This window comes from Accipiter gentilis, chromosome 7, assembly GCF_929443795.1.
Source record: "Accipiter gentilis chromosome 7, bAccGen1.1, whole genome shotgun sequence".
NCBI classification, from domain to species: domain Eukaryota; kingdom Metazoa; phylum Chordata; class Aves; order Accipitriformes; family Accipitridae; genus Astur; species Astur gentilis.
In genome coordinates this window covers 12453189-12467008 of record NC_064886.1, presented here as the reverse complement: position 1 = coordinate 12467008, position 13820 = coordinate 12453189, and the positions used below count along the sequence as shown (strand labels likewise).

Below are 13820 nucleotides of genomic sequence, written 5' to 3'. Positions count from 1 at the left end.
GTGTGTGTGTGTGTTAGTGCCCCCTTTTACATGGCTCAATGGACTGTGTGAGTCACTGGAGCAGCCTTGAGGTATAACCTTGGGAGTGCAGGAGCTGTGGCCAAGTTTGGGACCTTGGGACCTAGCAGGGCTTGGGGATCGCTGCCGGGTATGGGCCCCCTCTGCTCTCCCTTCCCCCTGCAGCCAGCTGCCCCAGGCCATCCTCTCACTCCTGCTCCGGCTCCTGGAGTGATTAATGGGCCCTCAGAGCTCATTCCTGGCCAGCTGGGGTTGCTGGAGCCTCCCTGCCATCTGGCAAAGGGCTGCATTGTTCCACGTTGTGATTTACAGGGATGGTCCCCTCCCTCTGCACCCTGCTCTCAGGACAGAAGAGCCTGCCCGGCTCTGCAAGGTGCCCAGCCCTGTCCCATGTGGAACACCTGGTATCAGCAGTGCACAGGGTGCTGGATGCTTCCCATCCATCTCCTGGGGATGAAGGACTCCCAAAACCAGCTCCGTCTTGTCTTGTTCTTGGAAATTACCTTCTACACAGCAGGGAAGACCCAGGGCCCTTGCAAAGTCCTCATACACTTCCCTGAGCAGAGCAGGGAGCAGTTATGTCCCCTCACACCTGCCAGACCTCTCTCCCTGCTCAGAGCTGACCCATCACCCTACACACTAACAACCGGACCCCAGACAGGTCCAACACCCATCAGTCCCAAGGTGTCATGGCTGGGCTTTCCACTCTGCAGGGAGGGGGGCAGAGAGTCTGGGCAGATAACTCTGGAGATTAGGAGTCCTGGAAAGCAGGGTGGCTAGCCTCTCCCTGCCCTGGGCAGGGTCAGCAGCATCTAACCCATTCCCACAGATGTTTGTCTGACCTGTCTGCAAGCCCTGGGGCTATGCAGGCTGCCGGTGATCTCACCAGACCTCCTTGGCCCACTGGCACTCATCTCTCAGTGTCACGTGCTGCGGACCCTGCCTGGGGTGGACGACAACTCATGGGTCCCAAACTGTCCCTGCTGCATGCTCTTGCCACGCTGCTGTCCAGACAGGCTCTTTATCTCTGCCATGCGATTGCTGGCACGAGGCATCTGATGGCTCCTTAGCTCCTGCTCCATGTCTCGAAGGAAGGGATCAGATCTCACCAGCTTTACCTAGTGAGCAAGTTGGCCTGTTTGGGCCAGGGCCTGCCTCTCCCAGTTGCCTGCCTCTGATCAGCATCACAGCCTCAGGAGACCCTTGTGCTCTAAATCAAGCACGAAAGAGCATTTAAAACGATGGGTCATGGAAGATGCTTTTGGGAACGTCCCACATATGCACATGGGTGCCATTTGCCTTTGTCCCTTGTGTCTGTCCCAGTCCCAGCCCTGCCCGAGAGCTTCAGTGGGGTTTGGGTCACTTTGCAGGGGACAGGGATGCTCTAGGGATGGGGTCCCCAGCCTGGGGGGTGACAGGGGTCTGGCATGAGCATGCAGGGCCTCGTCCCGGGGACCCAGCAGATGGCACTGCCGCCTCGTGTAGGCGAGCTGGGGACACAGCTGCTGCCCACGGTGACATCCCCTGGGGACCAGGGCACACACAGGCAACCTGGCCCTGGGGCAGCAGGCTGAAACAAGGGGTGTCCTTCCCCTTTCCCAACCCGGGGTGTCACATCCTGCCCCGGCTACTCCTTTTTGGGGGGAGGAAGGGACGTGGAAGGGGCCTAGCAGTCATCTCCAACTTGTCCCCGGGGCAGGGACACAGAAATGCCACCAGGTAGAAGCAGCTGAGCAGTTTCATGCATGTCTCTCTATCTGCACCGTCAGCACTATTTTCCATGGGTATTTTTCAAATGAAAAGCTATTGTGAAACACTTTTCGTGCACATACCTACCTGTGCCCTGGGACCAGTGTCCTCCAGCAGCCAGGGGAGGGATGGAGAGATGGAGCTGTGTATAGGGAAGGAGAGACAGAGAGAGAAGGAAATAGCTGTGGGAATAGGGAAAGAGTTGTGAAGTACCTAGGAAAATGCTCAGGGAGGTAGAGGAGAAGCCAAGCTGCCTGTTACCCTGCCTGCCCACAAGCACAAAGAACAGGCAAGGGACCCAATCTGTCGGAGATGACAGCAAGGCCAGAACCAGCATCTAAATTAGCATGAAGTGTTTCCATTGTGTGAGGCACAATGAGGACCATATGTCAGGGCCGGGGTTGGCAGCCGGGAACAACAGCCCCGCAGAGGTTTGGGAGCCGCCGCTGTGGAGCTCGCGCTGCCCTAACCCGATTACCACCTCCTGGAGAGCGGGTGGCCAGGGGTGGGATGGAGATGGCCGCTCCACACAAACCTCCGTGCTGGAGGCTGGTGCCAGAGGGATTGGGAGAAGAGCTGGATCTGGATGCAGGCGGCGGAGACACAGTGCATCCCAAGGGGTGAACACCGTAGAGAAATCCCTGAGCTGGGACAAAAAGGGGCCCTGGGAGGGCTGAGGTCTCCCAAGGTCCCCTCCTGTGCCCCACCAGCCACTATTGCCCCTGCAGCCTGGTGCAAAGTTTCCCCGCTTCCTTACCCTGCTCCCTCCCCCATGTTTATTATTTCCCCTTTGACGCATCTCTGCTGAGCCGAGCTGCAGCCGAGGCCAATTGATTATATGAAGAAATTTGGAGCAAGTTGGCGAACAGCTGCAACCTACCCCTAGGGACGCGCGGGATTGGCGCAGACAAAAGAGACGAGCCGCAAACTTGCTTCCCCACGTAGCTCAGGGTGGGCTGAGGAAGCGGGGAGAGTGCTAGAGGCTCACAGGGGAGAGGGCTGGGGGACATGGAGAAGGGAATCCCAGGGGCTCTGCCAGGCAGAGGTTCATGGTCAAGTGATGGGTGACTTTGGAGCCAGGGCTGCGCTGATTTCCCAGGGGTACACAGGAGAGAGAAGGTGGTTTACTGGGTGTGTTTGGAGATGCTGATGTCTGAACCAGATGTCCTCATCCCTCTGCTGTCACCGGAGGGACTGGGCCATTTGGGGTCTGCTTGTCCCAGCAAACCCAAGCTAGGCTCAAACGGTGACTGCACACCTGGGGAAAGCCAAAGACACGGTGTGCACCCTGGTTCTGAGCAAGCCTGAGCCTGGCTGGTGCTGGTAGGATTCTTCGAGTGCCAAGAGGACATGTCCTGGTCCCTTGGCCGGAGCGGTGGGTGATGGCCTCCCTCCCCCCGCCTCCTTTCACAGGCACGGCCGCAGCCATCAACTACTGCATAGGGAATCCACCACCACTGTCAAACAGCGCAAGGAAGAGATGGTTAAAAACAAGATTAAAAAAAAAAAAAGAAAGAAAAAGGGAAGCCGGGCACTCCAAGTTCAAGATCTCTCTTTTGCTGGCAGTTTAATTCATTTCCCCCTCCCCAACTTCCTTGTGAACTCATAAATAATAAATCCTTGCACAGTCTGAACAGCCAAGACAAACACACGCTGGGGCACACTGTGTACAAGGGTGGGTTGGTTGGTTTTCTGCTGCGGTTATTATTTTTTGTTTGTTTGTTTTCTAGTTTTCCTTTCCCGAAAGTGCACAACACAGCAAATAAATAATAACATTTATCAATAAATTAATTCAATAAATATCCTTGTGGCACAGAGACATGGCTGGTGAGTGGAGGGGAAGGGTGGGCTGCCCTGCTCTGTTTTGCTCTGTCACTGCTCTGCTGAGCAGTGCAGTGACGGGGGAGCCAGCTGCAGGGTCCACTGCTCTGGCCCTCGGGGATCCCACATTCACTGGCAAGTCCTTGCGAGACAGAGGTAGCGATCATTCTCCCTGCTTTTATGGGGGGGGGGAAATGAGGTATGGAGCGAGGCATCGCTGGGAACTGGCAGCAGACACAGGGGTGGGATGGAGCCAGGAGGTTTGCAAGGTCCCAGGAAGCCCACCTGGGGCTCCCAGGGCTCGGACACCTGGCATGGGCAGTGGCCAACACCTCGGGAGGGCAAAAAGCAGAGGGTGTGACCCTGCAGGGCAGCACTGCTGGGACCCTCTGCTCCAGCTCTGGGGGTTTGCTGGTGTTTGCACTGACCCTCTCACCATGACTGTTTCATCTCTGGCACACCAAGTCCATCTCCCCCAGCACCTACCCTGTGGGCCGGACCACTGCCCATCTCCCCTTAATGAGGAGCAGCCCCAACCCCTTCCTCGTGGGCCAGGCTGTGGCTTTGTTCCTGGCCTGGAGCATTGGCTCTAAGCACAGCCAGTGGTTTCTGCAAGGTCCCCTTGCCCGGGCTCTGCCTGTGCTCTTGCCGCTGCCAGTGCAAAATTAACTCTTAAAACAAACACACACCCATAAAACAAGGCAAAACATTCACTCTTGCAACGAGCTTTACCCAGCCTCAGCATGCCCTTGCTGGAGAAAAGGCTGCTCGGCTCTGCTTTCCCTTCCCACTCCCCTCCCTCTCCCAAAGTGCTGATCCACGTTGGGGGCGGGGGGAGAGCCCCAGCTGCTGGAAACTGGGCAAAGGGGCTGTGTCTGCCTCCTCCCCTTTCCAACCCCACTGCCCTGCAAGCTGCAGGTAAAGTGCAGTTTACCCCAGCAGAGTGTGTGCTGTGAAAGGTCATGCTGCACCAGTGCCGTACTGGTGTAAACCGGGGGGCCTCTGGCACCCTGGGGGTAAGCCTCTTTGCACATGAGCCCGGCAGCACCAGTTGCACTGCAGAGGAGGGGGACCTGAGCGCCGGTGTCCACTTGTTCTGGGGCATGTGCCACACTTGTGACCCACTCAGGCCTTTTTCACCAGGAGCACTGAAGGGGAGACAGAGGAATAGTGGGGAGGAGGGATGAAGTGCTGCATGGGGAGCTCTGGTGCCCCGGGGTTGTTGTGTCTGTTGGTGCAATGGGCCAGGCCAGGGGGGCTTCACACTCATCGTGCACTAGTGCAAAGGAGGGTTGGGCAGCAAAGCCTGGGATGCACAGGTCTGGGGAGCAGAGTGCTGAGCTTCAGGGAGACCAGATGTGTGATGGAGGGGCTTGGAGAGACCCCGGGTGCTGCTCCAGCCTGGCCAGCTCTGCTCTGGGCACCTTGTGGGCAGCACAGTGAGTGAGCACACTTCTCTGCTCCGTCTTGAGGGGAACCAGCTGCTGTCATCTGTGGAAAGCGTGGCCAGGTCCTGCCAGGTCTGCACCATACTTTGTTCTTCTTTTTGGGGTGTGAAAAGCCTGGGCAAACACAGAGGAGCTGCTCTGTGCCCAAGGATGCTTCTGGGCTGTGCTCCCTCTGCAGAGAAGATAGTCCTGACGTGGGCCTTTAAGTGACCAGCACAATGCCAGGGGCAGAACAGCAGCAAACAGACAAAATGCCCAGACTGGCCGTGCTGGTGGGGCGGCCGGTGGCAGAAGGCGGAGGCAGACAGATGGACAAGACTCCAGCGCTGCTTGGTGCTGCAGTGTTTCACAGGTCCATTTTTTTGTGGCTTGTATAAAAGAGGTGACACACGCAGACTTGGGCTCAGTGGCTCCTGCTATGGGTCAGCGAGGGGACGTGGCAGACAGACTGATGGATGCAGGCTCAGGATCCCTTAGGCAGCATCAGTGGGATGCGCAGCAGAAGGACAGACAGAAGTTGGGAGTGTACATGGCCAGCACAGGCTTCAGGCAGCAGATCCAGCAGGACAGACAGATGGCTGATGGACCAAACATCCAGCCTGTCTCAGGCAGGATGGAAAGACAGACAGATGTGGGCTTGGTGATGGGGAAATACAGAACATAGTTCAGATAGGGGGTAGAGCAGACAGCTGGGGACTTGGTCCATTTGAACAGATGGATGAACACAGGCACAGCATTTTGGATGTCCAACATGTGGTTCAGGTTGTAGATGGACAGACGGACTTGAGCTTTTGGCTCAGATGCCCAGCACATGGTTCAGGTAGGAGATGTGGCCGACAGACAGATGCAGGTTGGGCAGCTCAGACATCCAGCACGTGGTTCAGGTAGGAGATGTAGCAGATGGCCAGGCGGAGAATCTCAATCTTGGAGAGCTTCTTGTCCGGTGGCAGGGTGGGCAGCAGCTTCCGCAGCTCAGCAAAGGCCATGTTGAAGGCTTCAACGCGGATGCGCTCCCGCGTGGCGTGGGCTGTCCGGTATTTGGCCGTGGCACGCCGCCGGCGCCTACGCTCTTCCCGACTCAGGTGCTGCAGGTCTTTCTTCACAGCCTCACCCGGCTCAGCTATCCGGGACTGAGCACACAAGCCAACGCCACCGGCGTCCTCCGTGCTGCCTGCGCGGCCGCCTCCACAGTCGCTGAAGACAGATTCGGACTCGGAGTGTGTCGGGGGCAGGTCGATCTCTGTCTGATCTGAATTGAGCATCATCTTCGCAGAAGAGGGGTGGACAGACAGATGGATGCTTCAGAGATATGGTATGTCAGGAGGACACACTGACCCAGGCAGTATGTCAAAGCAAAACTGCCCTACTTTAAAGGGAGGGTCTCTGGCTCACAGCAAGCCCCTGGTTATTCTCCTCCTCTTCCTCCTCATCACACACAGTCTCCGCAAGGGAATTTCAAAATTTTCCCTTTTCTCCAGAGAACTAGTTGGGTGGGCAACAACTTTCACAATAAATAATGTAAGAAAGATGTCAGGATGCATATAAATAAAATAAATAAATAAATAAATAAATATCCTCTGTGTGCACGTGTGCACAGAGACTGTGGGCTCTTCCGTGCAGCTGTGGCAGGACCCAGTTTCAGAGCTGTCAGGTGTCAAAGCCGAACTCCTCCTGCGTGCTCTAGAAAACAGAAGCACAGGGGCTCTCAGTATTGCCCACCTCCTGGCAGACACGAGACATAGCTAGAGAGCACGGCTGTTTGCTCCACCTGCCCTGCAGTTGGCCCCAGCCGGAGCAGGGCACAGCCTGTCCTTGATGGGATGGGCTGGGGCTCTGGGTCCCCGGTCACGGACGGTGGAGAGGGAGCCTTTGGGGTGGCTCCGGGAGAAGGTGGAAGCCATTTCTCCGGGCTCTCCAGAGAGATGACAGGTGGTGGATGAGCGAAGGGGAAAAACAGACTGCAGGGGCGAGAGAAAGGGGGGCTTTTTGTATACTAAATGAGCCCGTATGTCATGGATCCTGGCACCCCCAACATATGGAACCCAACACAGCTGCTTTCCTTGATGTGTCCAAATAGACGCTGGCTCCCCACTCCCTCCGGGATGCTGTGCCACTGGCCAGGAAAGCTGCCTTTCCTCTCCCTTCTCCTCCCCCCCACTGCCTTCCCTGCGAGGCTCCGGCATGGGTGCCCCGGGCCTGCACAGATGCCTCCAGCACCCCAGGAGCAGGTCTGGGAAAGGCAGGTCTTGCCGAAGGCGCATCTTCCCCCTGGGCAGGGGAAGGGCTGGGGTGGAGCAGGGGAAGGGAAACAAACTTCAGATGGGGAAACGCTGCTGCTGGAAGAGTCGGCAGCCTGGCTGGGAAGCCAGCCAGGCAGAGATGTACAACATATTACCTCTCTCAGGCCTGACAAGCTTGTAATGAGCCATATGACTGAGAAACAGAAACTAAACGAATATGGACAGGCAATGACTGGGAAGAAATAGTCCACATCCCGTTTTAAAAGACTGGTGGGGGGCAGAGCCCTTGATGTGTGTTTGCAGAAACACTGCCCAAGAAAGACAAGGAACCCCTTAAGCATGTATAGAAATGTCTGCACAGTTCCTCTGACACCCCCACCCCCCCCAACATACGTGGCTGCTTCTTTGCATGCTTACACAAACACACATGTACACACACAGATACACATATACACACAGACATATTTCCCAGCACATATGTGCAAATGTTCCCAGTCAGAAACTCCTCTGTGAGAAAGCCACATCCATTTATGCACAATAACTTACACCCATGCTTATAAATCTACCCCAAGTTAGGCATCTCTGTGTACACACACACTCACCCTTGCACTGTGATATTCAGATTTCACAAAACAAACAAAAAAAACCCTGAACTTTTTTTGCTATAACACAAAACCTTTCAGCTATGCATGAGAGTACAAGTAAACCATTCAAATCTTAAACAAAAAGTTACTCCTGTGAAGCCCTTAGTCTGGAGATGATGGAAGGGCTGATGGAAACGTGGCTTTCAGGATCTGTGGAAATGCCCTCTCAAGGCTTTGAGCTTGCAATAAGCTGCACTGTCCTTAAGAGTATGGCTGAGTTTGGGTTTGTGTTTAACTTGCTCTCCCTGTGATCAGCTTCAGAGACAAACCAGCCAGGGACCAAGAACCACGACCAACGCAAGAGAGTGTGTCTCAAGTTCCTGAATTAGCCATATCTGCTGTAGCTGTCTATAGCCTTGACTCCTGCACCTTGTTTAACCTTCTCCGTTACCCTTCTGCTATAATTTCTTTTTTCCTTCTGCTCTTGTCCCCTTCCTGCAGACCTGGGACCTCCTTTCTGGTGCTCGGCGATGGAGGGAGCAGTCCTGCCCTGCTGGCTGCTCTGCCCTCAGGAGCAGCATGTCCATGGGCAAACACCACCCAAAGCAAATCTGTGCATGGCTGGTGAGCTGGGGCAGCCCTTCATGGCCAGCTCGAGACTTGTTGCCACAGCCCTGATGTTCCCCTGCATGTTGGTGGTGCCACCCTGCTCCCACTCACAATAGCTGTCCCTGCACTGTTGCTCCCAGCCACAGCAGCTCCCCACAGCAGGGCAGGACTGCTGCTCCAGCCCTGAGTGCAAGCTCCAGAGACGCTGCAGCCGGGCCAGGAGAAAGAGGGAAGGTTGGCTCTGGGGTTGGACATGTGCCACAGCAGCTCTGCACTTTCAGCATCTTGGCCGTGGTGAGGAGTGGGTGCATGGACATCCAGGATCATGCTCAGGTGTGCAGCTCCACACCTGTGTGCACAGCTTCTCTTTAAATACTCTCCCCCCCTGCTCTTAGGGATGGGGAACTGCATTTAATCTTTTGCACAGCTTCATCGCTCTTCTGTCTCTCTCTTAATCCAGGTGCTGCTGCTCTGAAAACAACGGGCCTGTTCTCCTCTTGCTCTGCAAACTCAGGTGCTGCCTCATCTGACTGGGGCTGTGGTGGAGGTGCAGTCCATGTGCGGGTGAGCCACCCTGGCAAGAAACTGCAGAGCAGCTCCGCTGCCTCCTGGCCCCATTGCTTCAGCACAGGGCAGGGAAGAAGACAAACAATTGCCTTCTGTCCCCTCCTGGAACACCAGCACTGAGGCACAAGCGTGTTACTTCATCCTGCAGTAGGGGAAGCTGCAAAAACTCCTTCTCCTTGGGCAGATGGGGATGGCGACCTGGCTCATGAACAGCCTGGGAACCACTCACCAGTCTGCTGGGGTCTGCAGAGCGCACAGGCTGTGGGACACATTGCTGTCCCTGTCTCACCATCCTTGAGAGTGAATTTAAGGTGTATCAAACATGGCAGGCAGGAGTCCTGCATGGGGGTCTCTATTCTCAGTTGCAGAAGGATGTCGGCAGGAGATGCCTGACTATTTGCATGAAGACAAGTTTCAGTACTGGACCCAAATAAACTCCTTATCCCACTCCTCCTTTGCTGGGTTAGCCCAATCCTCAAAAAGCTTTTCCTTTGCATGGGTGACTTGTGCTCTGAAAGGCTCTTTTTCACTCTTTCCTTCAGATGAACTGTAAACTGTCATCTTCCTAAATTCATCTACTGCAGGAACCTCTGTTAAACCTACACTTGCTCCAGTCCTACCTTCAGCAAAACCCCAGTAATGCTTAAACCCCCAATGGGAAGCAATGCTTCCCATCTCCTCGGTTGCCCTTCAGACCAGTGGTGTAACCATTTTTGAAGACTCCCTGGCCATGCAAAGTGTGTCTGGGATGCACTTTCAGGCCATCTGAATGGAGGTTCCTTTTCTTTTTCCTGATCAGAAATCCCCCATGCCACCGCCGAGCCCAAAGTGAAGGAAGCGCATGCAGGTTTGTTCTTAAACCTTACACCAAGGTCAAGCCCCCTGCCCGGGAGAGCCTGCGGCTTTGTGCAGAGGGCTATCTTCCCACACAGACCACTTGCCATCCCTCTCCCCACCTGCCACACTTCCATTTCAGCAGCATCAAACCTCGCAGCAACATCCAGGAGCACTGCTCACCCATCCCCAGGACAGCCACCTTACCCCCAAGCCGATGACCATTCCCAGGCTCCAGCTTTTCTCTTCCAGCAGAATGAAGCTCAAGTAATCCAGGGAGGGAGGAACCGCTTGGCTCATCCATCCATTGAGGAGGCAGAAAGTTTCCCTAGGTGTGCACGGTGTCCTGCTTTGCGGGATAGACCTGGGGGGTCAGGGGGAACCCCGGCAGCCTCGGGGCCCAGGCATGCTACTCCTTGGGCAGGAGTGCGAGCAGGCCACCACACATTGAGATGGACACCCCAAGGAGGCATGTGCCCCATACGCTATATATACACCCCAGCCTCGCACGCCGGGTCCGACCCCGGCCGCCTCATTGGCCGCTCCGGTGCTCCCCCCCTCATAAATATTAAAGTCAAGAGAGGGGATGCCATTGGCTGTGCGGGAGGTTGGAGCCCCCGGGAGAGGAGGGAGGTGGAGGTTGGATGTGGTCCTGGAGGGTGGATGGAGGTGGTGGGCTGGGAGAGAGGGAGGGAAAAAGGGAGGGAGGAGGGTGGGGGTGCTCCGGGAGAAGGCGACATCTGTTCTCCATGCATATTTCATAAAGGAGAAATAGAGAGATGGGAGCGAACGTGGAAAGGGGAGAGGGAGAGACAGGCAGGCAGGCAAGTCCCTGCGCTGGGGGGGGGACAAGGAGCAGTGTCTGCAGAAGTGGGACTAACAGCACAGCCTTCCTAGTGGCTCCCACCGGTGTGCAGCCCCCGCAGCCATGGCATGTGTGTGTGTGTGAGCTGGCCTGTGTGTCCGTGCTGTGCTGGCATAGATGCGTGTCCGTGTGCACACAGCTGCGTGATGCACAGGTCTGCAGGCGTGTGTGTGGGGTGGGTGAGCACTGGTGGGTGCCTGGACCATGGACAGCCTCTCCCAGACAGGTTCTACCAGCAGCAACAACTATCCCACAGGTCCTGCTTGTGAGCTGCTGTAAAATTCACCTGTAGTAAAGTTTGGTGAGGAAAGAGAAAGAAAGTGAAAGAAAGAGGTACCCAGAATACACAGGTATTGCTTTGAAACACTGATCCTCTATTTAATCATGAAACAATGATCTCTTTTGTGGGTTAGACTTGGTCTCTGCCTCTCGCCCTTCTCCAATTTCAGATTATCTTGTTAAACTCTGTCCTGAGAAAATCAGCTCTAGTTTGTCCTCATTATCGGTAAACTCCCTGCTCTGAAATCCCTGCGTCCCCCACCCCACGCATACATATCTGTGTGTGTCCTCCCAGACCTCCCTGCAGCTTGCTTGCTGGAGTCTCCCACCTTCATCTCCTCCTTCCACTGAGTGCTGGAGGTTATAGCCCCCCTCACCTCCCTCCCAGGCCCTGGGGGCTGGTTCCCCCTCCTCTGCATGGCAGGTGAAGTCCAGGTGATGGGCATTTGCACCTGGGTGGACTCCAGCCCGTGGCACGGATCAGCAGATGGTCTCAGAGTTTGCAGGGCGAGTGGTGGATGAGGCAGAGGGATCAGGTGGCAGTGAGAAGCCTGCCTCACCATTGCTATGGCACCGATTATAAAACAATATTCGCCTAATGAGCTCGTGGCAATAGCCACATCCGCCCTGAGACTAACATACGCGCGATGCACAGCATGCCTGGATAATACACTGGATGCAATGCACGTCATGCATCTATCACATGCATGTCCTGCGCACACTTCTCACGCACAAATTACTCCTCTCTCACATGCGGACACACAAGCAGCACATACACATCCACAGAGGCATGCACACCCTTCCCCAATCCCTTTCAGCCCCATTGTGTGCCCCATATCCCCCTGCCCATGCACACACACGTCCCCCTCCTCCCTCGCTGCAGTTCTCCGCCTGGGCCCCCATCTCCCCCGAGAAGCCTGATGGGCTGTTTGTATTTATTTCTCGCTCTGTGCTCCCTGCCCCTCCTCTGTTCCCGTCTTGCCTGCCCACCCCCAGGGCCAGCTCCTCTCCCCCTGCCAGGACGCCAGCAGGGCCCCACCTCTCTCCGCAGCTGATGCTGCGCTGCTCCAGGCATCCTGCCGGGCCGGGCTCGGGGAGGAGGGGAGGGAAGGAGCGGAGCTGGCTGCCGGAGCCTCCCCACTGGGGATGCCAGGCCCGATCTGTGCTGGCCTCACAGCCATTGCAGTGTGCAGCATCCAGGCGAGCGGGCAGGTTTCGGCTCCCTTCAGCGAGCTTCCACTCAAGTTCTTCCCTCAAGTCGAGGCATTGGCAGATCCATCCTCCCACCCCGGATCCTTGCAGTTCTCTTGGGGAGTGATGCACAGTGCTCTGTGGGGACACGGACTACCCCGCTTACCCCCACGGCAGGGGTCACTAACTGGGGACAGCCCTCTCTGCTCAGCTGCAGTGACACAAGCACAACGCCTGCTCCCAGCAGCCAAGATCCCCTTCCCATAACACAGTCACCTTAACTCTGCCCTGGGATGATGAAGACTCTCAGACTTCCTCCTCCTGCAGGTAAGAGCTGAGATTGCAAAGGCCCCTTCATCTGTCACCATCCAAATTTTGCACTGGCAGGAGGGAGGATTTCATCTGGGGATGTCCCTCAGCTTAGAAAATGGTTTTTCTTTGTACCTGAGAAGTGTCAAGGGGCAGGATGCAGCCCTGATGATGAGTGTTGCATGGCCTTGCAGAGCTGACTAGCTCATGGAGGACAAGACAAACACCAGCAGGGCTGTGCTGGGGAGCAGGGGAAGATGAAGCCACAGCCACAGGTCTCATGGGAGGGTGATGACAGAGCAAGAAACTCAAGACCCTTCCCTTGCAATCGAAGCCAATATTCCCCCCATAGCTGCAATCCTCCCTGGTGCCTGCTCAGAGCCTGCAGCCCATGGAAGCTGCCGTGATCCCAGGGATTTTGTCTGCTGCCTCATTCTCTATCTCCTTGGCAAGAGCTTCTGAGCTTCAAATATCCTAAGGCTGGCAAAACACTGATGAGATTTTGGGGAGGGAGAACAAGAGACCCTCTGGCTTTGTTCTTCACCTCTGAGTTTCCCGACTTCCTGGCTGGCAAAAACTGGTATTCCTTGTCAAAACCAACCAGGTTTCTTAATCGCAGGAGCCCACAAGCTGGAGCCTGCAGAAAACCCTCGTTTCCTCCGAATTCCTGTGCCTCCCTTTCAACGCAGCGTTCAAGAAGAAAGAGGGTGGTGAACACCAGTGGGAGCACCGCCAACTTTTAAAAATCTCTTGATATCTTCAGCTTGACCTATGAGGCTGATGGACCCAGGTGGGTCCATTGTGGCTTTTCCATCCAAGGGGATGAAGCCCTCCAGGACTTGCCCACCTTGACCCACAAGGTTCAGGGATTGGCTGCAGAGAGAGGAGCTGGGCACAGGGTCAGGGGGACCTGAGCTGGGCTTGCTGCTCCAAGCCTCCTGTGTGCGTGCAGGGAAGGCACGGTGAGGTATGAAAAGAGACTAGAAGAGGCAGCATTTGGCAGGAGATGAGGCGACATATTGTACAAAGCCACTGGGGACCACACTGGCCTGGGCTTGTTGGGGAAAACAGGCAGCTTTAACCCTTGTGCTGCTGGAGCAGAACCAGCTGGAGTTTTGTAACTTTTATACAGTGAAGGGCTGCATGTCCAAACAATGGGTTGGAGACCTGGAAGAAGATCCTGGCCACAACTCACAGATGCTGGAAAGACAGAATCCCTGGGGGGCATTACTACTCCTGCCCATCAACTGGTATCTTCATGCACATGGTGGGACTGCGCCCCATCTCTCCAGCAAGGACCCTCTGC

General features: G+C 55.8%; 2 protein-coding genes across 2 annotated transcripts in view; both read right to left on the bottom strand.

Annotated features, from left to right (window-relative positions):
• Positions 1–3332: 3332 nt before the first annotated feature.
• NHLH1 (nescient helix-loop-helix 1) lies at positions 3333–6315 on the bottom strand. The gene has a single exon (XM_049806901.1). It carries the CDS (start codon positions 6299–6301, stop codon positions 5897–5899), a length of 405 nt encoding a protein of 134 aa, XP_049662858.1. The 5' UTR covers positions 6302–6315; the 3' UTR covers positions 3333–5896.
• Positions 6316–6631: 316 nt separating this feature from the next.
• Positions 6632–13820, bottom strand: part of NCSTN (nicastrin) — a 28435-nt gene continuing 21246 nt past the window's right edge. The window contains exon 17 of the mRNA XM_049806894.1: positions 6632–6716. Within this exon, the coding sequence (XP_049662851.1) occupies positions 6684–6716 (33 nt within the window). The 3' untranslated portion in view covers positions 6632–6683. The remainder of the gene's footprint in view (positions 6717–13820) is intronic.

Bases quoted from the DNA above. Each gene is read 5' to 3' on its own strand.
- NHLH1 (XM_049806901.1), bottom strand. From the start codon at position 6,301: ATGATGCTCAATTCAGATCAGACAGAGATCGACCTGCCCCCGACACAC.